This window comes from Gorilla gorilla, chromosome 17 (genome assembly GCF_029281585.2).
Source record: "Gorilla gorilla gorilla isolate KB3781 chromosome 17, NHGRI_mGorGor1-v2.1_pri, whole genome shotgun sequence".
NCBI classification, from domain to species: Eukaryota; Metazoa; Chordata; class Mammalia; order Primates; family Hominidae; genus Gorilla; species Gorilla gorilla.
The window spans coordinates 106209420-106234604 of record NC_073241.2 but is presented as its reverse complement, the minus strand read 5'-3'; the positions used below and the strand labels follow the sequence as shown (position 1 = coordinate 106234604).

The 25185-nt window shown below is 41.6% G+C and overlaps 1 protein-coding gene across 5 annotated transcripts in view; it reads right to left on the bottom strand.

The window, feature by feature from the left end:
• ZNF236 (zinc finger protein 236) overlaps window positions 1-25185 on the bottom strand; it is a 147868-nt gene that overhangs the window by 97081 nt on the left and 25602 nt on the right. For 4 of the 5 annotated variants that reach the window (XM_019014241.4, XM_055368266.2, XM_055368267.2 and 1 more), the window contains exons 2-5: window positions 23290-23432; window positions 21010-21174; window positions 4487-4665; window positions 1527-1651 (exon numbers count right to left, since the gene is read on the bottom strand). In XM_019014241.4, coding sequence (XP_018869786.3) covers window positions 1527-1651; window positions 4487-4665; window positions 21010-21174; window positions 23290-23432 — 612 coding nt within the window. The remainder of the gene's footprint in view (window positions 1-1526; window positions 1652-4486; window positions 4666-21009; window positions 21175-23289; window positions 23433-25185) is intronic. The other variant, XM_063699320.1, reaches the window with a different exon arrangement.

The window sequence follows — 25185 nt, the reverse complement described above, 5'->3', positions numbered from 1 at the left end:
TGTGATTCTACACGCATGTGTCTCTCTAGGAGTGAGAGTATGCTTATGATGTAGGTATATTTATGTATGCGTAAAAAAAATCTAATGGGGTAGATATCAAACTGTTAAAGGTAAATGACAACTGAGAAGTGAACACGAGAAGGATTTGCTTTACTTTTTACTTTATCTCTACTTTGGGTAAAGTTTATAACTTTTTAAACTATTTTTTCATTGATTAAAACTTCAAAGACTACACATTAAAGCTGAATACTCTACAGACACAATGTATTAGCACATTTACAAAGGCATTGTTTTCTTTCTCTCTTACTCTAGAAAATAAATAAAAACTGATGCTCTAAAAATATTAACTTTATGCTGACATATAAACATTGAAATCATCTGAATGACTCCACAATACTCTACATAGAAATATTCACTAAAACTCTGAAAAATAAAAAAAAAAGCAATGTAACATAATAGAACTGCTTGACAAACAATAGCAGCCAAGCAAAATAGCTGTGAGATTTCTTACTTTATAAAAGAAAACCAAATCAAGAAATACAGAAGAAAACAAAAGGACAAAGCATGGATCATTTTAATTGCAAACCTCAAATACTAAAAATATTCGTACAATTTTCCTTTTTCCTTCCCTAGAGATCATGCGTGTTACTAATACAATATTATAACCAGGCTGCTCTTTACAAGATGGCAAAGAGTATTCAGCTATGAATGCTGTACTCACTTTCAAATATTCAAGCAAAACTAAGGAACAAGATAAGGCATGGAGAAATAGTTTTATTATTTCAATGTTTCATAGCGTAGTGAAGGCAAAATTATAAAAGAATATGAAAATCCACTGCTTCCTTGTTTTTTATTTTATTTGTTTTTAATTTTATTATTTTTAAGAGTCAGGACCTTCTTGCTCTGTCACCCAGGCTGGAGTGCAGTGGCACGATCATAGCTCACTGCAGCCTCAAACTCTCAGGCTCAAGCAATCCTCCCACCTCAGGGCTACAGGTGGGTGCTACCACGCCTGGCTAAGTTTTGTATTTTTTGTAAAGACAGGATCTCGCTATGTTGCCCATGCTAGTCTTGAACTCCTGGCTTGAAGAGATCCCCTCACCTCAGCTTCCCAAAGTGCTGGGATTATGGACGTAAGGCACCACATCCGGTCTTTGTTAATTTAGCTCTAATTAGTGCAGTATAATATCTGACACACAGTAACAACAAATGAGGGAATAAATACCATACCAATAACAGTAATAATATCAACCCCCAATTATTAACAGCCTACCATGTATCAAGCACTTTTCAATGAGCACTAAGTATATTTGTTAATGTATAATTTAGGACAGCTATATACAGATAAAAGAGCCACATTTTTCAAGTGAGGAAATAAAATCACACAAAGAGTAACTAATTTCAGCAAGATTACCCAGCAAACTATGAGAAAGCTGGGATCAGATTCCAAGTCGAGCTAGCACAAAGGCACCTGTTCTTCCCTTCAAGCCACACAGTCAGTCATCCAGAAGTCAGTGTTTTCATACCTGTGTGTATCCTAATGTGTCGCGTTAACTGGCTTGGCTTTTGAAACGTCTTTCCACAGTGCGGACACGAATACGTGAATCCACTTCTGTCGATATTCCGGTTATAAGACCTTGTACTTGATACCCTAGTGTAATAAAGGGGGGCAAAATACACAGTAAGATGTCTCCCTTGTACCATAATTTCAAAATGAAAATCCTACCAGAAAATTTGGCTGACTAGTCATCAGAACCTGTTTTAATGATAAATCAATCACATATATGTGTGTCTGTGTGTATATGTGTTAGTTTTAAAAATCATAAAACTCATTTTTCTCTATTTTTGATGAAAAAAAATTTGTTTTTTCCAGGTCAAAAACAGAAATTGGGACAGGGGGAGCAAAATGTCTCTTCTAAGTAAAGCTTTACCTGTGATGGTCAGAAACAAAGATGCTACAGGTGTAATTTCTACACTGACACCTGATCCACACCATCTCCTCCAGTCTCTTGCTCTCCGCACCATCTGCATACCAATGATGTCCAAACTCCTACCTCCAGCAACTCTGCCTCCTCCTCTGGCTCCAGCCCTGGACAGCCAACTCTCACTTGGCATTGCCTCACGGGTGGTGTCCAAAACAGAACTCTTCATTGATTCCCAACCTGCTCCTTTCCATGTCAAGACACGAAAGCTCCCTCTTGCACAAATTTAAGTCTCAGGAGTCACACTGGATTTTTCTAGTCCATCTCCAAAAGCTGCTGGTCTTACTCTGAAACACCCCCAAATGTGGACACGTCTCTCCACCCTCTAGCCGCCATTGCGGCCTCAGAACGGGTTCGGTTCTCCAGTGCACTGCTTCCATAGCCTCCAAAAAGGTCTCCCTGCTTTTGACACCTGCCCACACACCAGGCCCAGTGCCACCCGAAAGTCTGGTCACACCATTCCCTTTGTGCAAAACCCTCCAAGGGCTCCCATCTCACTCATGGGAAATGCACATCCGCAGCCCCGCCGGGCAGGCTCTCCTCACCCCGGCCACCTTCCTGCTTCTCAGACCAGGGAGGCTCACTGCTTCCACCAACACACTCCTTCAGTCTGAAAGGTGGGTCCCCTAAGGCTGCAGGGCTCCCTGCTCCTCACCCCAGTCTCCTTCCAAAAGCCCCACTCAGAAAGGCCCACACACAACAGCTGCCTCCCCAGCCTCCCTCAGCCACACTGCACACACCCATCCCGCTGTCCTTCTTTCTTGACACTCGCCACTATCTGCAACTGTGGTACCGACTAACCCATTCACTTGGTCACTGCCTATCTCCTCACTAAAGGGCAGTTCTGTGAGGGCGAGGCTTCATCTGTCTGGTTTGCTCCTCGGTCTGGAAAGACCTAGAAGCCAGGACTGTCTGAGTGCCACAAGCACCTAAACATCTTCAATCATCTTTCAAACCTCCAAGGAAACATCAAAAATGCCTGCGTTAAAGCCTCATCAGAATAAAAATCTGGAGTGCATAGAGACCATGTATTATATTTGGGGGTTTAAAAATCACTGAAATTACCATCAAATTGGTTGGGGAAAAAAGAAAAAAAAAATCACTGAAATCATAAAGCATTAGGTGCGTACCACATTAGTCAACAAGAGGCAAAATGAAAAAGACAGGAGACAGCTGATCATACAGAGATGTCCAGTCCACATTTCTCAAATGCAATGTCTAAGAGGATAAATAAACATTAGAGTCTTCAGGCATTTTATAAACTGTGTTAATCAACTGGCATGGAACTTCTTGTTGTTAAGAAGTACAGATATTTCCTAAACACTGCAGCTTAGAAGGATGGCAAGCTAAACTGATAATATAGTAGTTAAAATGATAATTGATACTGCCTTTATTTTATTTTATTTTTTTTGGAGACAGAGTCTCGCTGTGTCGCCCAGGCTGGAGTACAGTGGCACGATCTCAGCTCACTGCAACCTCCACCTTCTGAGTACAAGCAATTCTCCTGCCTCAGCCTCCCGAGTACCTGGGACTACAGGCATGTAACACCACACCCGGCTAATTTTTATATTTTTAGTAGGGACCGGGTTTCATCATGTTGGCTAGGCTGGTCTCAAACTCCTGACCTTAGGTGATCCGCCTGCCCTGGCCTCCCAAAGTGCTGGGATTACAGGCGTGAGCTACTGTGCCTGGCCCAATATTGCCTTTTAGAGTTTGTTGGAGAAATTAGCTAAATTAGTGTGAAAACTGATTATCACCACTAGCTAACTTGAGCAAAGGGCCAGGAAGAATATTTTATTTCACTTTATTAAGAAACAGAAACATCAGTAAAAATATATTATCAGGAATTAGGCAAAATATAAAATTTTTAAAAACGTGTTAAGTTTGACTACGAATAAATGTATAAATGCATTCAAATATAGTCAGTTGTTAAGATTATGAGCTCTAAAATCAGACTCTTATGGTTTAAATTTCAAACTCCTGACTTACAAGCTACAAAATCTCATAGAACTACTTGGTTCCTCTAATCTTGGTTTTCTCATCTGCAAAATGGGAACATAAAAGTACTCTGGCCTAACAGGGTTGTTTGTAATGATGAAATGAGGTTCTGTTTATACACACGCTAAGAACAGTGTCAGGCACATATGAGTTTTAACGGTTGGGTACCACACACTAATTTATTAAAAGGAGTACTAATTAAACCCTTGTGAGTCTAGTTGACATATTTTGTTACCTACGCATAAACATGTATTGCCAGTATCCTGTTCTACAGCTTTCAACATTATAATACTAGGTAAACACTTCTACTCACATAGCCTGACACTATTCATTAATGTGTAGGGATGCACCATGAGTGTTATAAAAGACATTCTGACACCAAATTATCTGTGGGGTTCCACTTTGCTGGGTTCTTGCAGCAAATATTTCCAGTGGGTCATACCAAAGTGCGCCAGCTTTTAACATATTAGATGGATTTTTGACCAGGCCCATGTAATGACTCATACCTAATTTTGTAATGAGTCTTCATGTGTTCCTTCAGCTCCGAGGAGGTCTCGAACTCTTTCTTGCAGGCCTTGCAGGCATGCTGCCGGGTTCCAGCCAGCTCCTGGCGGTGCTCCTCCATGTGCACGGCCAGCTGACTCTGCAGAGTAAACTCATCCCCACACTCAGAACAGATGAGATTCTGGAAGAGAAAACCCATCGGTGAGCAGAGCAAACCTTTCAAAACCACTCCTTCAAAGAACTGGTATGATCAACGGTTAATACACAAATTAAATGAAAACTACTTGGTCCCTCTAATCTTGATTTTGATATAATACTTTCCTCTGGAACAAGCATCACTTTCACCTCTCAAAAATGTATTTGAATATACAAAAATCATTTCTTTATTGGAAGAAAAAGACGGAAACATTGGGAAAAGGGTGAGAGATTGACACAATTTTTGAGCAAAATGAGTTCTGTTTCGAAGTGGTGTTGGGTAATGGCACTGGGTCCGCCTATTCTGTGAGCGCTTTAGAGAGAAGTAGGATGACCTCAGCACTACAAAGGGTCAGGAAAGAATTCAAAGTAAGATTATGGTTTAAGAGACGACCTTGAAACAAAATGCCAGCTTCCAAGTTTTTATTAGATAGACCACATCACTGTCTTGCTTGGTTCAGAGGCAGAGCAGAGTGCAGGCTGTGGCCCGGCTGACTGAGCGTGTGAACCAGGGACCCTCTGAAGCAAGGCATGGGGTAACTGCAGCACACACACACACAGGAGTTCAAAGACTCCGAGCAAAAATACAAGAATGACAGCTCAGTAATCTTTCATATTTGAGTTCATATTTTGGACATATTTTAATAAATATATTAACATTTATTTCACCTGTTTGGGTTTTTTTTTCTTTTAAAAATGTGGCTACTAGAAAATTTTAAATTCCTCATCTTTCACTTAGATGATGCTGGTCTAGATGTTCTACAGCTGGGTCTAGGTTCACCTTAAGGCTGCCAATCACTAGCTAAGCTGCTAGTTTGGGTGTGTTGCCCACCCTGAGCCTATGAAACAGGGATAACAATCACCCCTGCCCTCACAGGGCTGTTACGAGGTTAGACAAAATGACACCTGTAAGATGCTGACTGTGCGTGGCCTAGAGTGAGAACTCAATAATTACTTCATCAGTAGCCATTGCTGACTTAGTACAAATTTCAGTTAATTCACTCATTTGGAGTTCCATCACACAATTACAGTATTTACTTAAATGATCCTCAAAATGAACTGTACAAACATGAAAAAACATGACCTGTCAATGAGCATAAACTGTTATTTCCAAATAAAAATACATTGATTTTTTCCTATCAGACTTTTTTCTGATCTGCATATACTAGTCTTGTAAATAAATGTTTGTAAACCTCATTAAAATGAGGCTGTTAATTGATACTACCTCTAGCTACACTGCAGAAAAAGACAAAGAAAAGTGAACTATTTTGAGAAATCCAAAAATCATTTAAATAACTTTAAAGTAGTATTATTGTATAATAATTTAAGGAAATAATAAACTACTAAATTTTTAGTGACTTGTTGATAAAAGAAAATTTGTTCTAGGAAACTCCCCCCCAAAAAAAATCATAATTTGATGCAGCTCTTAAAAAAAAAAAAAAACCTCTGCAGTCCTGAATGCATCTGAACAAAATGCACTGCTTTCATTACCAATGGTTCCCCACTACGCCTCCTGTCTCAAAATCACATCAGAAAACCCCTCGCAGCCCGCTCCTCTCCGTACTGATACTGCCCTGGCTCACACCCACCCTCTTTTCACTTACTCTTTTACCAAATGATCTGATTCATGTGTTTCAGGGATATCTACACGGATATTACTCAGGCATTTGTTGGATCTGTCTGAGTGACAACCCCAGTTTATGCACGACGTGCTCAGATGGTGCGAGCAGGATCCAGCACCTCCCAGGCCACAGCCAAGACCTGCCAGCTTACAGACGGCTACATCACTGTCTTTCTGCTTTCTCTCCTGCAAGCCAAAAAGAGCCACGATACTCCTCCCTCCCCCTGCGCGCCCTGGCAACACTTGAGGAAGTCTTCTGTAAGAAGAACAACACCCCATGTATAGTCACAGGTCACTAGGACAACAGGCCTTCCACTTACTGCACCCTCCATACAGAGTTAACATCACTTCTCTCACCTAGAGGCAGAGGCTGTCCTGGGGTAATTCTCATGATGCTAAGTGGCCATGGGAAATCATCAAGAGAAATGCATGGCATTTTCATCTGTCTCCACCTTGCTGAAGATACGATCATCTCTAAAAGACCAGAGCGTGCAATGCTAGGTACTGACTGCCTCAAGGCTGCTCTCCTGTCCAACCCCGGCCCTCGGATGGCAGCATGTGTTCACCAGACTCCGAGTGTTTGGGATTTTCCCCTTCTCCGAATCCCCTCCAGGGTCCCCCCCGCCATCATCATCCTGTCTCCTGTCCTGGCCTTCTCAGAAGCCATGCTTCTTTTCCTAATGCAGTGTGCCTCTGCTGACCTCAGCTACTGCTCAACACACAAAATAAACCCCAAACCCACCCCACAAAACGCTGCTCTTCCCTCAACACTTACAGAACCTGATCCATCACTATTCATTTGTACGTGCCACTGAGACGATCAATAAATGTGAACAATGTCTTCCGTGGGAAAGTTGTTTGTGTTGAGTGTGTGTGGGCATGCATGTGTTGTTTCTCCAAACATTCTGTAACACCCCTTAAGGGAAGTGATTTACTCAAAAAATAATGTGACCTTCAATAATTATATGACTTTTAAGAAAAATTCCTAAGTGATTTAAAAACTACAGTAATTGTTCTGGTTTACTCTTCTGGGTTTGAGATTTATTTGGACAGAGTAGTGACCAGTGTGAATTTTAGACTATAAATCTCAATAGAGCAGTAACTAAAAATTAGATTTCAGTGTTCTGAAAGTAGAACTTAAAAACGGAACACCTTCAACTAAAAAGTTAATTTAGTTCCTAAGTATATGTAAGAAGACATGTTTACAGGTTATTTTCTAAACCAATTTTAATGAGGCATACTTTACATATAACAAATGCACCTATTTTAACTGTAACTCTTTACTACTCCAATCCAATGTTGATGATTTCAGAGTTTAACCCTCAGGAAGCAATTTTAGTCCTATTTCCAAGGTTTCAGGGGACCCTGCACTGGTGCCCCCAATACTGTCTGCACTCAACAAACTGCTGGGTGCTTCACTGACTTTCATCTCACTTCATCTTCAACCTCACTGAAGGAGCAACAGCAGCTCCCCCAGACCTCAATGTACCTGCACTTTCTACCAAACGAAGTGGCTCTCTTCAGAAGGCTCTCTGAATGTCCTAAGTGGTGAATAGTTTAAAAAGCAATAATTCCAACAGCTGTCACTAGTTGAACTCTCTACCTGCCAGGAACTGTGCTGGGCCATTTTATGTTTGGAGTAAGTTTCTTGGAGACAATGTATTGTTAGATCATATGAGAGGTTTTTTTTGTTTTGTTTTGTTTTGTTTTTTGTTTTTTGATGGAGTTTCACTCTTGTGGCCCAGGCTGGAGTGCAATGGCATGATCTCAGCTCACTGCAACCTCTGCCTCCCAGGTTCAAGCAATTCTCCTGCCTCAGCCTCCCAAGTACCTGGGACTACAGGCACCCGCTACCAGGTCCAGCTAATTTTTGTATTTTTAGTAGAGATGGGGCTTCACCATGTTGGCCAGGCTGGTCTTGAACTCCTGACCTCAGGTGATCCACCCACCTGGGCCTCCCAAAGTGCTGGGATTACAGGCGTGAGCCACTGTGCCCAGCCAGCAATGTCTTTTAATTCACGTACTTACATTTAAAGTAATTATTGGTATCTGAAGGCTGAAGTCTGTCATTATTTGTTGATCGCTCACTGTTTCTTTTCCTCTGCTTCTCTTCTTCCCTTCCTGGATTACTTTTTAGAATTTCTTAGAATTCATTTTGATTTCTTAGTAGTATTTTCGAGTACATTGCTTTGTATGGCATTCTTGGAGATTGTGCTAGGTAGGATTATACATACGGAACTTATCACAATCTATTGGCATTGACATTTTACCACCTTGAGAGAAGTACGGAAAACCTTATTTCCATTCAGAGTCTTGTACCGTTTTCCCTCTTTAAATATCACTGTCCTGAGTATTTCCTCCATGTACACTGAGCACACCAGATGATAATTTCTGCTTCGACCATCAACTATGATTTAAGAATTCATAAGGAGAAGAACAGTGTATTATATTCACCCCAATTTTGTATTCTTACTTATTCTTTTTGTGTTAGGGTTTTCCAGAGAAACAGAACAAACACGTGTGCGTGTGTGTGTAGGTGTGTGTAAATATTTGTTGGCCAGGTGCGGTGGCTCACGCCTGTAATCCCAGAATTTTGGGAGGCCGAGGCGGGCAGATCACCTGAGGTCAGGAGTTCAAGACCAGCCTGGCCAACAAGGTGAAAAGCCATCTCTACTAAAAATATAAAAACTAGCTGGGCGTGGTGGTGGATGCCTGTAATCCCAGCTACTCTGGAGGCTGAGGCAGAAGAATTGCTTGAATCCAGGAGATGGAGGTTGCAGTGAGCCGACACAGTGCCACCGCACTCCAGCCTCGGCAACAGAGTGAGACTCTGTCTTAAAAAAAAAAAAAAAAAGATATTTGTTGTAAGAAATTGTCTCATGATTATGGAGGCTGACAAGCCCCAAATCTGCAGCATGGGCTGGCAGATGGAGACCTAGGAGAGCTGATAATGTAAGTGACAACCAAAGGCCGTCTGCGGGAGAATCCCTCTCACTTGGGGAAGTCAGTCTTTTCATTCTATTCAGGTCTTTGACTGAAGGAGGCTCACCCACATCATGGAGGGCAATCTGCTTACTCAATGGTTTAAATGTTAATCTCATCCAAAAACACTCTCCATATTCACACAGAAAATTAACCACCACACCATTCTTCTTTCTTTTCTGAAGTTCCAAGCCTCCTTCTGGTGTCATTTCCTTTCTGTTTGGAGATCTTTCAGTGATTCTTTAAGGGTAAGTCTGCTAGCAAGAGTTTGTTTTCCTTCATCTAAGAATGTCTTTATTTCTCCTTCATTCCTGAAGGACATTTACCACATATAGAATTTGTAGCCAGGCATGGTTGCTCACATGTGTAATCCCAGGACTTTGGAGGCAGAGGTGGGAGGATCGCTTGAGCCCATGAGTTCGAGACCAGCCTGGGCAACACAGCAAGACTCCGTCTCTAATTAAAAAAAAAAAAAAAAGAAGAAGAAGAAGAAGAAGAATTTGTAATTGACAATTCTTTTCTTTCAGCAATTGAAAAGTTTTGTGCTATTTTCTTTTAGCTTCCACGGAGGCAGATGAGAAATTCGCTGTCACCTGAATCAGTGTTCTTCTGCAAACAATAGATCATTTCTCTCTAGTCTCTCACAAGATTTTTTTCTTAGGTTTAAGTTTTCAAACGTTTCATTATGATATGTCTTGGTGTGTATTTCTTTGGGTTTATCCTGTTTGGAATTCTTCAATCTGTGAGTTATGACTTTTACCAAGTCTGGGTCGTCTTCAGCCATTATTTCTTCAAATACATTTCCAGCCCCACACTCTTTCTCCTATCCTTCGTGAAGACCACGATGCAAATGTAGAATTTTCTGTTATTGTCCCAAAGTTCCCTGAGGCCCTGTTAATTTTTCTATTTCTTCTCTGTTGCTCAGCCTAAGTCATTCCTGCTGCTCTATCTTCAGGTTCTCCTCTGATTCTCCTCTGTCCTCTCTGGTCCACCAGTAAGCCCTTCTGCTGAGTTCTTTAGTTCAATCATGGGATTTTTCAGTTCTATAATTTCCCTTTGGTTATTTCTTCTATTTCTTTCTTCTATTTTTTCATTTGTTTCAAAACTCATAAAGCATTTTCTTGACAGCTGCTTTAAAGTACTTGTCAGGTAATTCCAATGTCCAGGCCCTCTTCATATTGATATCGCTCTTTCCTTGTTCCAGCAGGGACTGTGCTGGCTCGTGTCTGTGTCCTAGACACTTTGGGTGTTAAACTGTGGGACCAGTTCTTGGGCTCTCCTTTGAGCAGCAGTTGCCCTGTTCAGATGCAGTGTAAGGACCAGCAGCAGCAGAGACCCATTTCGCAGAGCCCCACTGACCGCAGGGGGAGGAAAGCACAGTGCAGACTTGTCTGTCTTGCATGGTTCTGTCTCATCACTGATGGGGAGGGAGGCCCAACTCCCTAGTGGACCCACTGACACACTCTGGAGGGAGAATCAGAACACTCCCTGCTTCTGCTAAGGGAGGATGGAAGGCGGGCTTCCAAAGACAGACTCTGCCAACACACTGGGAGGGGAATTCTGGGTGTCTCCTCCCTCTGCCAGGAGAATCCCCCTCCTGGATGCAAGGTTAGCTCCCTGCTTGGGCCCAAGCACCGGGGAAATTGAAGTGCTGCCAGCTCCCAAGGGACAGGGGCAGAATGGGATAGAAGTTCAATGCTGTACTCGGCTCCGCTGAGCAGCTTTTCAGTTGGCATTTCATTGGAATTGAGTAAATACCATAAAAAGATTTTCTGTTCTGTTGGACCAACCTTTTCCCAGTACTGGCTAAGGGAAACCAGCTTTTCTTGGAGTGTTTTTCTTCTCCGCTTGTTGGCAGAAGGCTGCAGGCTTCTTCAAAACCGTGTCCAGGTGTCTGGGAAGAAAAAAAGAAACCCAGGCCGGGCAGGGTGGCTCACACCTGTAATCCCAGCATTTTGGGAGGCTGAGGCAGACGGATCACGAGGTCAGGAGATTGAGACCATCCTGGCTAACACAGTGAAATCCCATCTCTACTAAAAATACAAAAAACTAGCCGGGCGTGGTGACGGGTGCCTGTCGTCCCAGCTACTCGGGAGGCTGAGGCAGAATGGCTTGAACCCAGGAGGTGGAGCTTGCAGTGAGCTGGATCGCACCACTGCACTCCAGCCTGGGCAACAAGAGCGAAAGTCCGTCTCAAAAAAAAGAAAAAAGAAACCCAGGGAGCTGACGGCCACATTATTCCTCAAGTCCCTCCAACTGTCCGCCACCTCTGATGCCTTTCAGAGTCCTTCTGTGCCTGTTGGCTGGTTATCTCTAACAATAGTGATACGGGGGACCCCTAGGAGAAGGAAGCTGCTCCATTGTGGCTGGAACCTTAGAAGTTATTTTTAAATACAATTAAAGGTAAGAAATTATCCCTCTAGTTACTATTAATATGCCATATTCAAATCAATTAACTGAAAAATCAAACACAAAATGCAAAGGCAGCAAGGAATGTATTATTTTGACATACAGGGAAAAGACTTTTAATTGTGCTCCAATATTGATTCTTCCTTTCTTATGCAATAATAGACTTACTGGCTGAGCATACAGCTAATCAACTCAACACTATTTCGCAGCCGCCCAATCACTAGATCACTGGCCTGATGACTACGTTCTACCCAACTGAATGTGAGCAGGACTGAAATGCATCTTCCAGATCACGCCTTTAAAGAGAAGCAGTGCACCTTCCTCCTCCCGTTCTCACTGTAAACCATGGTTCAGAAGCAAAGAACTCAGAGATAACAAATGAAGATGTTGGACAAACCTGAGGGCACAGCTGCCCTACCAGCTCTGTACCACATACGCCAGCCTGCCAGGTGAGGCACAGTCACAAACTCTGACCTAAGCATCAACACAACAGTTGGAAAAAAGAGAGCCAACATATTGCCAACATGTTATTACAGAACAAGCACAATGAGGCCTTATTCCCCTCTGCTCATGTAAATCTTGAGCTCAGTATGAGGGTGCTAAGTTCAGGTAGCTGAATGTGACAGCCCAACTTCCAGAACCCTTCCTCTGGCAGCACAGACATGCGGTGCCAAGGAAGCTGTGAAGCATCCTCACAGCTCCCTCACCAGCTTCACGCCAGACTTCAGCAAAGCCTCTTCCATGACTCTTCCCCGCTTTCTTCTCCTGTTAGCAGTTATTAATCAAAGACAGCCTGCTGTGTGCTGAAGGGAGAAACCAGAAGCAGGGGTGAGTAGTAATAGAAATGTAAAGTCAAGCGATTTCAGAAAACACATATTTCTCAAAAGCCTTTTCAAAAAAATTTAAAAAGGAGTCAGAAGTGAAGGAATGTATAAATTCTTACAACCACAACAGCGAGAGACGAAGGGTGCTGGAGTTTTACAAACAGAACTGAGGGTTTGGATGAGAGTAGGCTGCACAAAGTTCAGATGATGTGGTCCTACCCAGGAGACCACGGCATAACAAAACCACACAACAGCAGAGGCAGGGACTGAAGCAAACAGCAAAGAATGTGAGCACCACTGTGGGAAGTGATCTGGAAAGAACCTGGCCCATCTGTGGAAGAGAAAACAGGACGAAGGGAAGGTTTTCAAAATAAGGTATAAATACTTTAGAACATCTGCGAATGACAGATAACAGTTGTTTCTCTTTCCAGTGATGGAGGAAATCACAGTGAATTATTAAAAGGCACATCTGAAGGAACTTCAGAATGGAAAACGGTAAAGCTCACTGTGCTGGTGACCCCTGTAGATGCGTGTAGCCTTAGAGGTAATCTTTGCCCTTCATGTCGTCCTCGGGTTGGGCCACCCAGAGCGTGTGGCATGCACAGACGTCTTCAACCACCTTTACCTGTGTCATCTTAACAGAGGGTTCACGCACACCCCTCAAGTTTCACCTCTCTGCCTAGACCACACGGCTCAACATTTCAGCTCTCCCGCCAACGTTCCCATGGCCCTGACTCCTTTGTTATTCCACAGCACATGCTTCAGAAGCCCCCACCTCCAGGCAAACCACCATCTCCACTCCTCCCAGCAGCTGAGCGGTGGAAAGGAGACCATACCCCCGCCCAGCCCAGACTCCACAACCAGATGGGCTCTCAGCTCCCAGGGCTGCCCACAGATGTGCCCCACTGAGGCTCTGCTCTCATTTCCCAAAATAGGCACCCCATGCAGATCTCCAGATGCCTCAGGCCACCCCATGTTTTTGGTGAAGACAGAGTAATGTTTCCATTTCCCAGTGAAATGTGGGCTCTAAGGCCTCAGCCCCAGCCCATGAACTGAGGCACCGCAGTGCACCATAACAAGCTTATGAGGAGGCCCAGGAATAGGTCACATGTTCAAGGGAAACGGCGGTGCTCCATGCTTGTCCAATAACACCCAGAAACTAGATTGAGGTACTTCAGTTTCAATAACATCATGTCTTTGTGAAGCTAAGTTTCCACGGCTGCTGTGGTTAAAGATCAAAGATGAAGTGAAGAACCATGTGGAAGAGAAAACTCCAAAATCAATGTACGAATGATTGTAAATAGGAAATGCAAGGATACAGACGCTGTGCAGTACCCAACACACCCGGGTTGGTCTTTCAAATAACTATTAAGTTATTAAGACAGAAATACTTACTAGATCATACAGATCTAACTGGTTAATACGCAGACCCTTGGGTTCTGCCTGAAAGTCTATGAAAAACTTCATGAGACACTAAGAAAGCACAGTCTGAGGAAAGCTGGGAACACGTGCAAGACATACCAGGAGCTGCTCCACTTCCACCTCCACCTGAGTCCTCTCCCCCTTCCTCCTCCACCTGCACCCGCCTCCAGCTGAGCCCTCTCCCCCTTCCTCCTCCACCTGCACCCGCCTCCACCTGAGCCCTCTCCCCCTTCCTCCTCCACCTGCACCCGCCTCCACCTGAGCCCTCTCCCCCTTCCTCCTCCACCTGCACCCGCCTCCAGCTGAGCCCTCTCCCCCTTCCTCCTCCACCTGCACCCGCCTCCACCTGAGCCCTCTCCCCCTTCCTCCTCCACCTGCACTCGCCTCCACCTGAGCCCTCTTCCACTTCTTCCAGGGTCAAAAGAGAAGTATCTCATCTGTTCAAAACTAACTGCTCCCCTTGTAAAATGTCACTCTTTTCCCCTCCAGATAGGGACCTCTGAAAATGGATATTACAGCAATGTTAAACTGTGATCACTGTTTTGTGAAATGAAGAAAAGTGTCTTTGTTTTTAGGGGCTACATCCTGAAGTATTTAGTGGTAAAATAACGTGAAATCTGTAGATTACTTGAAAATTGTTCAAAAAAGGGAGAAGGGGGGAGGTGAGATCTGGCAAATTTATCAATTGGTGAGTCCAGGAAAAGGTTATACAAATATCCATTGTACTATTATTTCAAATCTTCACTTAGGATTGGAATTTTTCAAAATAAAAAGTTAAGTGAATATGCCATCGCTACATACTATGAAAACAAATAAATGATATAAGGGTGATTTTTTAAAAAAAACTGCGCATATGCTAGTTGCAAAACACAGAACCAAAAACTTACTACTCGATTATTATGTGTAGATGAGGCTGCATAGAGAATCAGGGAGGATGGCAGGGAAAACTAACACACACAAATGCATCGCTTTCCTACAGGCACGTAACACAACATATGGCCAAAAGACCTCCCTACACAATATCATTAGAATCTTAAAATACTTAAGAAACGTAAAAAGTGTACTGAATCCATAGTAACCGAACATCGCTGATGTTTTCACATTCCGTGTTCTCATAAAGATTCAACATTATAAACATGTTCAGTTCTCCCCTGAATCTAAATATTTAGTACAATAAAAATACCAGCCTATAATTAACTATATAAAATTCTAAATTTCACGTTATGATAAGCCAGAAAAAGAAAATAAGAACATACAAACATTTGCTTCTCATTACAAAGAGAGACACAGCAGAGACACACTAGAAGAGCAGGAAGGCAGCCCGGGAAAGGCCGAGGTGAGTGGGCGGGCAAGGGTGCAGGAGATGGGCTCTCCTCCAAGTGTACCTGCCTGTGTCACTTTGACTTTTAACAGTTGGTTAATATCCAAATATTCAAAAACTAAACCCCGAGCCTTCTACTCTCCTCTGCTTTGCACTGTCTTTTGTGTCAGATAATGTAACCTGAAGGAGGGTAGTTAACTGAAGGCCTGGAATCATAAGAATGGGAAGGGAGAGGTCCCACATGGCAGCAAAGTGAAGTAGGTGACCCTGCTGACTTCACAAAACCACGGCAGAGGAGGAAGACCATATCTAATTATGCCTGCCATCTGAAGTAGGGTCGGGGGGCTGGCTTGAGAAATGTGGACATCCTGAGGGCTGTTGGACAGGAAGACCACGGGGGTCCCGGCTGAGCAGACGGCTCCTTCAGAGCATCCAGGATGAGAGAGTGAGTTATGATGCTGGTGCTGCCAGGCGCTGGGTCCTGGGAGAGAAGGAGCACACACAGGAACTGGGGGAAGGCCCTGCGAGAGAAGGACCCCACATAGGAATTATGGGGAGGCGGGGAGGCCCTGCGAGAGAAGGAGCCCACATAGGAACTGGGGGGGACATGGGGAAGCCCTGCGAGAAGTGGTCCACGTGGGAACTAGGGGGAGGCAGGGAGGCCCCGCGGGGATGGGCTACACTGCAGCATCAGTGTGGATGCATCCCTTCCATGCGAGTTCTGCTCTGCATGTATGAGGATCTGTAACAGGCAGATCAGTGTGGGATGTTCCAGACGTGTGGGATATTTTAGAAAATAATTTTAGAATTGGGAAGCATTTCTAATCAAGCCATAAGAACCAGAATCCATAAATGAACAGACTGAAAATTTGAGTCCATGACAATTTAAAAATTTCTGCCAGGAAGAGAAAAATAATGAAACCAGAAACCAAGAAATAATTTTGTCACGCAAGGCAGAAAAACCTAACTTTCCAGGAATGTAAATACTTTACACAAGTTTGCAAGAATAAGACCAATAATCCCCACACATCCACCTTGCAAAAAAAAATTATTTAATTAAAATAAAAATATTATTCATGGCTAATAAACATGGAAAGATGCTAAACTTCACTCATAATTAAAGAAATATAATTTAAAACAAAAACATACTATCTTTAAATTACCAGATTGGAGGAGACAACTTTTACACAGAGTATTGAAAATGGTATGGCTGGCCAGGTGCAGCGGCTCATGCCTGTAATCTCAGCACTTTGGGAGGCCAAGGCGGGTGGATCACCTGAGGTCAGGAGTTTGAGACCAGCCTGGCCAACATGGCAAAGCCCCAACTCTACTAAAAATACAAAAATGAGCCAGGCGTGGTGGCAGGTGCCTATAATTCCAGCTACTCAGGAGGCTGAGGCAGGAGAATCGCTTGAACTCGGGAGGCAGAGGTTGCAGTGGGTTGAGATTGTGCCTCTGGCCTGGGCAACAGAGCAAAACTCTATCTCAAAAAAAAAAAAGAAAAGAAAATGGGCTGGGCACAGTGGCTCACGCCTATAATCCAACCACTACTTGAGACCAGGAGTTCAAGAGCAGCCTGGGCAACATGGTGAGATCTGATTTCTATTTTTTTTTAAGTAATAATTTTTTTAAAGAGAAAGAAAATGGTATGAAGAAATGAGCAATCTTATACACCATTTATTGGCTGGAGGATAAACTGACAAAATCTCTTTGGAAAACAATTTGACAATATCAAAATTTTGAATTCACATATCCTTTGACCTAACAACTCCATTTGCAGGAATATATCTCACATTTCTATTAACCCAGGGTTTCCTCAACCTCACACTACTGATGTTCTGGGCCAGGTCACTCGTAGCAATGGAGGCTGTGCTGGGCACTGCAGGGTGTTCGACAGCATCCTCTACTCACAAGATAACAGAAGCACCCCACCCACGCCCAGCCCCACAACAGTGATAACCAAATGTCCTCTGGGATACCACACTGCCCATCTTGAGAACTCAAACATCGACAAAAATATTTGATCACCACAGCTTTGTCTGGAAAAGGCTGGAAACAACCTATATGCCTAACATATCCTAATTATGATACACATTTAAACAATATAATACCATGCACCTGTTAAAAAGAAAGCGACAGCTCTCTGATTAACAGATGTGGAATTACACTTAAGACACATAGTTAACTGATGAAAAGGCACAGAATATTATGGGTTGACTAATAAGGGTACAGAGGAGATGTGTATAGGCATAGAATGTCCCTGGAAGGATACAGAAGAAACTGCTAATGAAAGTTGTTTCTGAGGAGCAAAACTGGAACTTAGGAACCCAAAGGAGACGTAACTTTTTGCTCTCTATAGCCTTCTCTATTGTTTGATTTCTTACCGTGTGCACGTAGGATTTATTCCAAAATATATTAATACACCATTATTTAATACATTTTCTGCTTTTAAGAAATTAAACTGGCCAGGCACAATGGATCATACCTGTAATCCCAGCACTCTGGGAGGCTGAGGTGGGCAGATCACTCGAGGTCAGGAGTTCAAGACTAGCCTGGCCAACATGGCGAAACCCCGTCTCTACTAAAAATATAAAAATTAGCTGGATATGGTGGGGCGCCTGTAATCCCAGCTACCTGGGAGGCTGAGGCAGGAGAATCACTTGAACCTGGGAGGCGAAGGCTGCACTGAGCTGAGATCACGCCACTGTACTACAACCTGGGGGACAGAACATGACTCTTCTCCCTCCAAAAATAAATAAAAATATAAATATAACTATAGCCATTTTTGAATAGCACTATTGATAAGTGACACAGGCATTCCTAAACTCTGCAAGAGAAGGTGTTGAATTGGCATGTACTTTCTAGAATGTCATATGGCATTCTATAAAGAACTTGGGGGAAAAAAGTCTTATTTGTTAATTCAATTAATCTAACTGTAGGAATCCATCCTAAGGAAATAATTAAAGATGCATAAGAAGATTCATATGCAAAGATATATTACTTACAATATTAAAAAATATAAACAATGTAAATGTTAAACAATGATGAAAATTATTAAATTTTACTATGCTAAATCCAGATGCCAAAGACTTTTTTTTTTTGTAGTGACAGTCTATGTTGCCCAGGCTAGTCTCAAACTCCTGAGCTCAAGCGCCTCGGTCTCCCAAAGTGCTCGAATTACAAGCATGAGCTGCCACACCCACCCAAGATACTGCAGATTTTAATAATTTAAAATATTAATATTTGATAATGAGTGATAACTTTGATGATGAGTGAAAAGAGGGAGCATGTATTTACAATATATTATGGAAAAAGGTAGGTTACAAAAGTAGTCTGTATAATGATATAATCCTATTTTTGTATTTAAAAAACTATTTTAAACATAAACTATTAAGAAAAGCATGTACAGAAAAAAGTTTGAAATACCACAAATGCATTCTCTCCACATAGCATGTTTTCTTTCTTATAATGTTTTTAACTAATTGATTTTTAAATTGATAAGTAAAACTGTACATATTTATGGTGTACCACATGATGTTTTGGTATATGTTGAGGAATGGCTAAATCAACCTGTTTTGCATGCGTTATCTCACATATATATTTCTTATGGAGAGAACACTTAAAATCTACTCTCACAGCAATTTTCTTTTTCTTTTCTTTTCTTTTTTTTTTTTAAAGACAGAGTCTTGCTCTGTTGCCCAGGCTGGAGTGCACTAGCATGATCTCAGCTCACTGCAACCTCCACCTCCTGGGTTCAAGTGATTCTCCCGCCTTAGCCTCCTGAGTAGCTGGGATTATAGGGCCTGCCACCATGCCTGGCTAATTTTTGTATTTTTAATAGAGACAGGGTTTCACCATGTTGGCCAGGCTGGTCTTGAACTCCTGACCTCAAGTGATCTGCCCGCCTCGACCTCCCAAAGTGCTGGGATTACAGACGTGAGCCACCATGCCCAGCCAGCAATTTTCAAACATACAATGTATTCTTATTAACTTAGTCCCCATGATGTACAACAGATCTCTTGAACTTACTCCTCCCGTCTAACTGAAATACTGTGGCCTTTGACCAACAGCTCCCCAATCCCCCTATCCCCCAGCCTCTGGTAACCACCACTTTGCTGTTTCTATGTGTTCAGCTTTGTTAAAGTCCACTATGGGTGGTTTTAATGTTACCTTTATAACTAATTTTTTTCCAAAATAAATATGCATTACTTGTATTATAAGATGTTAAGAGATAAAAATAAATTACTTTAAAATAAAAAGTAAAGACATTGATAAAAACAGGATCCAAAATCACGTAGAAAATATGAAGTCAGGCCGGGTGCGGTGGCTCACACCCGTAATCCCAGTATTTTGGGAGGCCATGGCAGGTGGATCACTTGAGGTCAGGAGTTCAAGACCAGCTTGGCCAACATGGTGAAACCCTATCTCTACTAAAAATACAAAAATTAGCCAGGCCTGGTGGCAGGTACCTGTAATCCCAGCTGTTCAGGAGGCTATGGCACAAGAATCTTTTGAACCCAGGAGGCGGAGGTTGAAGTGAGTTAAGATGGCGCCATTGCACTCCAGCCTGGGCAACAAAAGCGAAACTCCATCTCAAAAAAAAAAACAAAAAACAGAAAGTGTGAAGTCAGCTTTCACAATGTAAATTTTATACAGGTGCTCACTGATTTACAATGGGATTACATCGTGATAAACCCATGGTGAATTGGAAATATCACAAGCCAAAAGCGTGTGGCTGACAGGGAGTTGCAGTTCATTGCCTCTGCCTAACATCACAAGAGAAGTAAGGTTTCTAAGAAATGTGTTTGCTTTCACACCACTGTAAAATCAAAAAACATTAAGTCTAAACCATCTTCAGTCAGGGATCGTCTGAATATGCAATTTCAATACTGTGTTTTTCTGTCTCCGGAAGAAAATATACCAAATAGTTATCAGTAATTATCTCAGAATTAGAGATGACTTTCTCCTTTAACTTTTTGTATCTTCCTAATTTTCTACAGTAATAATGCAAAGGGGGAGTTCAGAGAAGGTTTTCTTTTTCTTTTTCTTTTTGGTAGAGATGGGGTCTCACTATGTTGTCCAGGCTGGTTTCAAACTCCTGGCCTCAAACAATTTTCCTATCTCAGCTTCCCAAACACTGGGATAACAGGCATGAGCCACTGCACCTGACCAAGGAGGAGCATATTTTTTAAGCAATAGCCATTGGCACTTTAGATTCAGCCCCCAACCCAGCACTGTGGCCTGTCATCCTTAAAGCTGTCCTAGACATTGGGCCTGTGGAGCTCCCAGGTGTGGTCACTTTGGTGTATAAGCTGCTTTGGGCCATCATGAAATGATTCTCTTCCCTCAGATTCTCACAGGTCAGAGGACCCAGGAGCAAGCAAGGAGATTCTACCATCTTCAAAGCAGAAAAGTTACTTTTGGCCACGGCAGAATCGTATAAATGTTAGTTTCTGTTTACAAAGAGGAGGGTGAGGCACCAGGAGGAGCCTCTGCCAGCCAATGTGGATATACTTTGATCCTTCAAATATACTACACATTAAAATGTCTCTATCCTAAGGCATTGACAGGGCCAGAAAATAAAATGTCTTATCAGTCAACTGGTGTCAAGGCAAATCTAATGACAATTCACTCCTTGAAATCTACACAAAAGGCTTTCAAAACAAGTTTATATCTAAAATCCTCCTGACTCATGATCAGATGTATTTTAACAATCAGTTAACAAAGTATATGCAAAATGATGACGATTACCTCTTCCTTTTCATGTAGCATAATATGCGCTTTGAGACTAGCCACTCTGGAGAATTTCTTGTTACACACAGGGCAGGTAGGATCTTCCCCGCTGTGGGTGCATTTATGAAGTGTCAGGTTGAATTCAACATTAAATGTTTGGGGGCACTGGTCACATCGATGTGGCTATTTGGAGAAAAAAGTGAAGAAGCCACTGAAATACAATCTTTTCACAGATGCTTGTTCAATAAATGAAAATATTAACAAGTACCATAATGTACAGACAATCTACAGAAACTTCTGAAGTCTCCTCTGGCTCTTAAGTCAATAAATCCAAAATAAACACAGTAAAGCACCTGACAGAATTACTGAAAGGATTGTAAGGATGAAAACACATACATACACAAAAGAAATATTTCTAATAAGAAATGCTGTATATAAGCTGTTTTCTTTCAGTGAGTATAAGTGTTTGACAATGAAACACCTTTCAAAGATAACCTTTAAAACATGTTATTAAAACATATTTCTGTGCCCAGGCACGGTGGCTCACGCCTGTAATCCCAGCACTTTGGGAGGCCGAGGCAAGAGAATCACTTGAACCTGGGAGGCCAAGGTTGCAATGAGCCAAGATTGCACTACTGCATTCCAGCCTGGGCAAGAGGGTGAGACTCTCTCTCAAAAAAAAAAAAAAAAAAGTTTCTTTCTCCATGTGTTTGCATGACATGGGTTTGTGTTGAACGTCTAAGTATGCATGCTTACATTTGCCGTTTGTAAGTGTGTATGGATACCGCTGTAAAATGAACACAGAGAGAGAGAAACATATTCTAATAATGTATTCTCAATGTTTTCTTCCAAACATTTTCTGTCAAACTCTTCTATTCATTGAAATAATAAAGTTTATGATGAAGCTTTTTAAAAAAAAAAAAAGAAAGAAAAAGCTGCGTATAAATTCATTGGATTGTAGTCTCTGAAAAATTTCAACTCATTAAGTTGGATTTTTCCCTTCTATTTCTGACCAAATCCATCATTATAAACAAAATCACTTCAAGCAGGCCGGGGGTGGTGGCTCACACCTGTAATCCCAGCACTTTGGGAGGCTGAGGCAGGCGGATCACCCTGAGGTCAGGAGTTCGAGACCAGCCTGGCCAACACGGCGAAAGCCCATCTCTACTAAAACCATAAAAATGAGCCAGGCATGGTGGTGCGTGCCTGTAATCCCAGCTACTCGGGAAGCTGAGGCATGAGATTCACTTGAACCTGGGAGAAGGAGGTTGCAGTGAGCCAAGACGGTGCCACTCTCCAGGCTGGGCAACAGAGTGAAACTCCATCTCAAAAAAAAAAAAAAAAAAAAAAAAAACACTTCAGGTAAAATAATCATAAAAAATTTTACTAGATTTTAACAGAGTTTGCTTATCTAGGTCTAAGATTTTCCCATAATGGAAGGTATTCTGCTATTCACTTGTAAAAAGATAATCACTGGTATTTATCTCTGAAGTAACAAGATCCTAATGAGGAATAAGTCAGTATCTTCAAATTGTCGAACCTGAGAAAATAATACTGGCGCATACTGGTATATTATATTTATATTATATTATCATAGCTACAGCAGCACCATTTGTGCTGAAAGTCAAGCCTGAGATGGTCACATCCTGTTCTCTAAAGGAGGTCCCTGGTGTTTTTCCGGTCTCAAATGGCTCACTAGCTTACATGCTCCTACCTAGAGAAAAGTTGACAATCACTTTTTTAATTATAGTTTTAACTGTCACTTTCCATCTATCAGGAAAATCATTCCATTAAGGCACTAAAATTCTTGACATATCCCACAAGAGGTACTGCAAAAAAGAGTTCAAATTTCTATTTAAGATAGTATTTAGTATTTGCTCCCTCCTGAAACACAACCTAAAACATCTAGAATACGATTTTCAAATGCAAGATCACTTAAAGATAAAACTCCCCACTGGAGAAAAATACTTCAAAACACACCACTTCTGTGTTCAGTCATACAGGAAATTGAAACTACTTTTAAAAAGTCATATTTTTTAAACAATTATTTGTCCACAAATAAGTAACTTCAATATACAGATTCACCAGGACAAGCTCTCACTCTCTCGCCTTATCAAATAATAGCTAGGAATACAACTGCAACTTTTAAAAAGGCCAAAATATTTATTTGTAGAATATAAAATGTTCTACTACTTAGGAACCTAAATTAAAATAAAAGTTTTGATTTTACTTGTTCATTTTTACAATACCTCCAGTTTCAACGCTCACATTCCTGACATCACCTTTGAAAATACATACCTTGTCATTTCGCTCGTGATCCCTCATGTGGCGTTGAAACTGGGATTCTTTTGGAAAAGATAGTAGACAGATTTCACATTTATGGAAGTTTGGAACTTGATAGGCATAATTAGTGTTCTCCGCATTCAATGTTAAAACTCCATCTATAAAATTGCATAAGTATAGACAATAAATACCAGTTGTTATTCTCATCACATAAATAAAACCAAATTATTGGTTATTGTTTAAAAACCAAATTATGTCAGAGATTTATGTGACATTTTAGATGAAATTAATGATATACTGAATTTTTTTAATTGACATGTTTTAAAGTCAGAAATGAGAAACATTGAGATGACTAAGATATGGGACAACAGAATTCTAAATACATATTGGTGGGCTTTTCAGAAGCTTAAACTAAATTCCTGAGGCTTCACAGCCACACACACCAAAACACACAAAAGCCATAATGATGCTTTTTAAACCATGTGAACCTACTGTATAGTGTTTCAAAGTCACTACAAACCACTGACGCATTTCACCTCCAAATCACTTTAAGATTTCATCAATAATCCACATTGTTTCTTAAATCACTCAGTAAACAAAACTCCAGTATCTTAAATCACTCAGTAAACAAAACTCTAGTAGAAATATTAAAGCCTTTAAATGCTAATTCACAAACTCAGTGTCTCAAAACTGCTGCAAAACAAGATTAAGTAAAAAAGAAAAACTGCCACGCACAGTGGCTCATGCCTTTTATTTCAGCACTTGGGGAAGACAAGGCAGGAGAATTGCCTGAGGCCTGGAGTTCAAGACCAGCCTGAGCAACACAGTGAGACCCCATCTCTACTAAAAAATTAGCTAGGCATGGCGGCACGTATTTGTAGTCCTACCTATTCGGGAGGCTGAGGTGGAAGGATCTCTTGAGTCCAAGAGTTTCGGGGTGTAGTGACCGATGATCCCACCACTGCACCCCAGTCTGGGCCACAGAGCAAGACCCTGTCTCTTAAAAATAAAACCTTTGCTCTCTCATATATAGACATGGCTTAGGAGGTTCAGGAAGACAAGACTGCAATGCCTCAGACAATCCTCAATTTTTACAAAGAGTTTCTATAAACCCACCCAGGTAAAGTGCTTTTAACTTAAAAGTATTTTCAAATAAGACTCTATATGACAAATAACATATCACAGAATAATCACAAAACTTGTCAAAAATGCCATAAAATAAAGATGCCCTAAATCTCTACAATTTTTAAAAATAAATATACTTCAAGTGTTATAATTTGGACATAAATACGTAATATACTTTGCTATGTGAAGACCAGAAATATGTTGCACACAGCTATTTGTATCAAATTTGATGCAAAAATATTAGACTTCAGAAACTTGGGAGTAGAGTACAGGGTAAGCTGAAGAACCAAGTAGCTCAAGAAAGCCCCTTGTTCTCAAGAGTTTGTGTGATAAACACAGGCACTTGAAATGTTCTATAGACCTTGAAATCTTTGTTTTGAGAAAACAGCCTGCAGTTCCCATTTCTGCCAAAAGTCTCCTGGCCGAAGGTTGAATCTGCCTTGTAGCAAGGACCTGGAGATTCGAAAAGACAGGAGGTAGGTGAAGCCCACATGGGAGGGGCACAGGGACAGGGTGGAGGAAGTCAGCAACAGCTGCAAACATTATTCCGCAGAACCTTGAGAAAAGGCAAATTCCGGCTTCAAGAAATACAATGCAATTCAAAAGACTGCAACTTCATACATAAAAAGTGAGTCTACTAAGAAAAAGATATGCATAATTTTTATTCTATTTATTCTTAACTATATTCACATCCTGTTCAAAGACCATACTTCCAAAATTTCTACACTAAAACTAACAGCAAATGTTTTAGGACTTCCCAGGCCCAAATCAAATGATTGTTGGGGC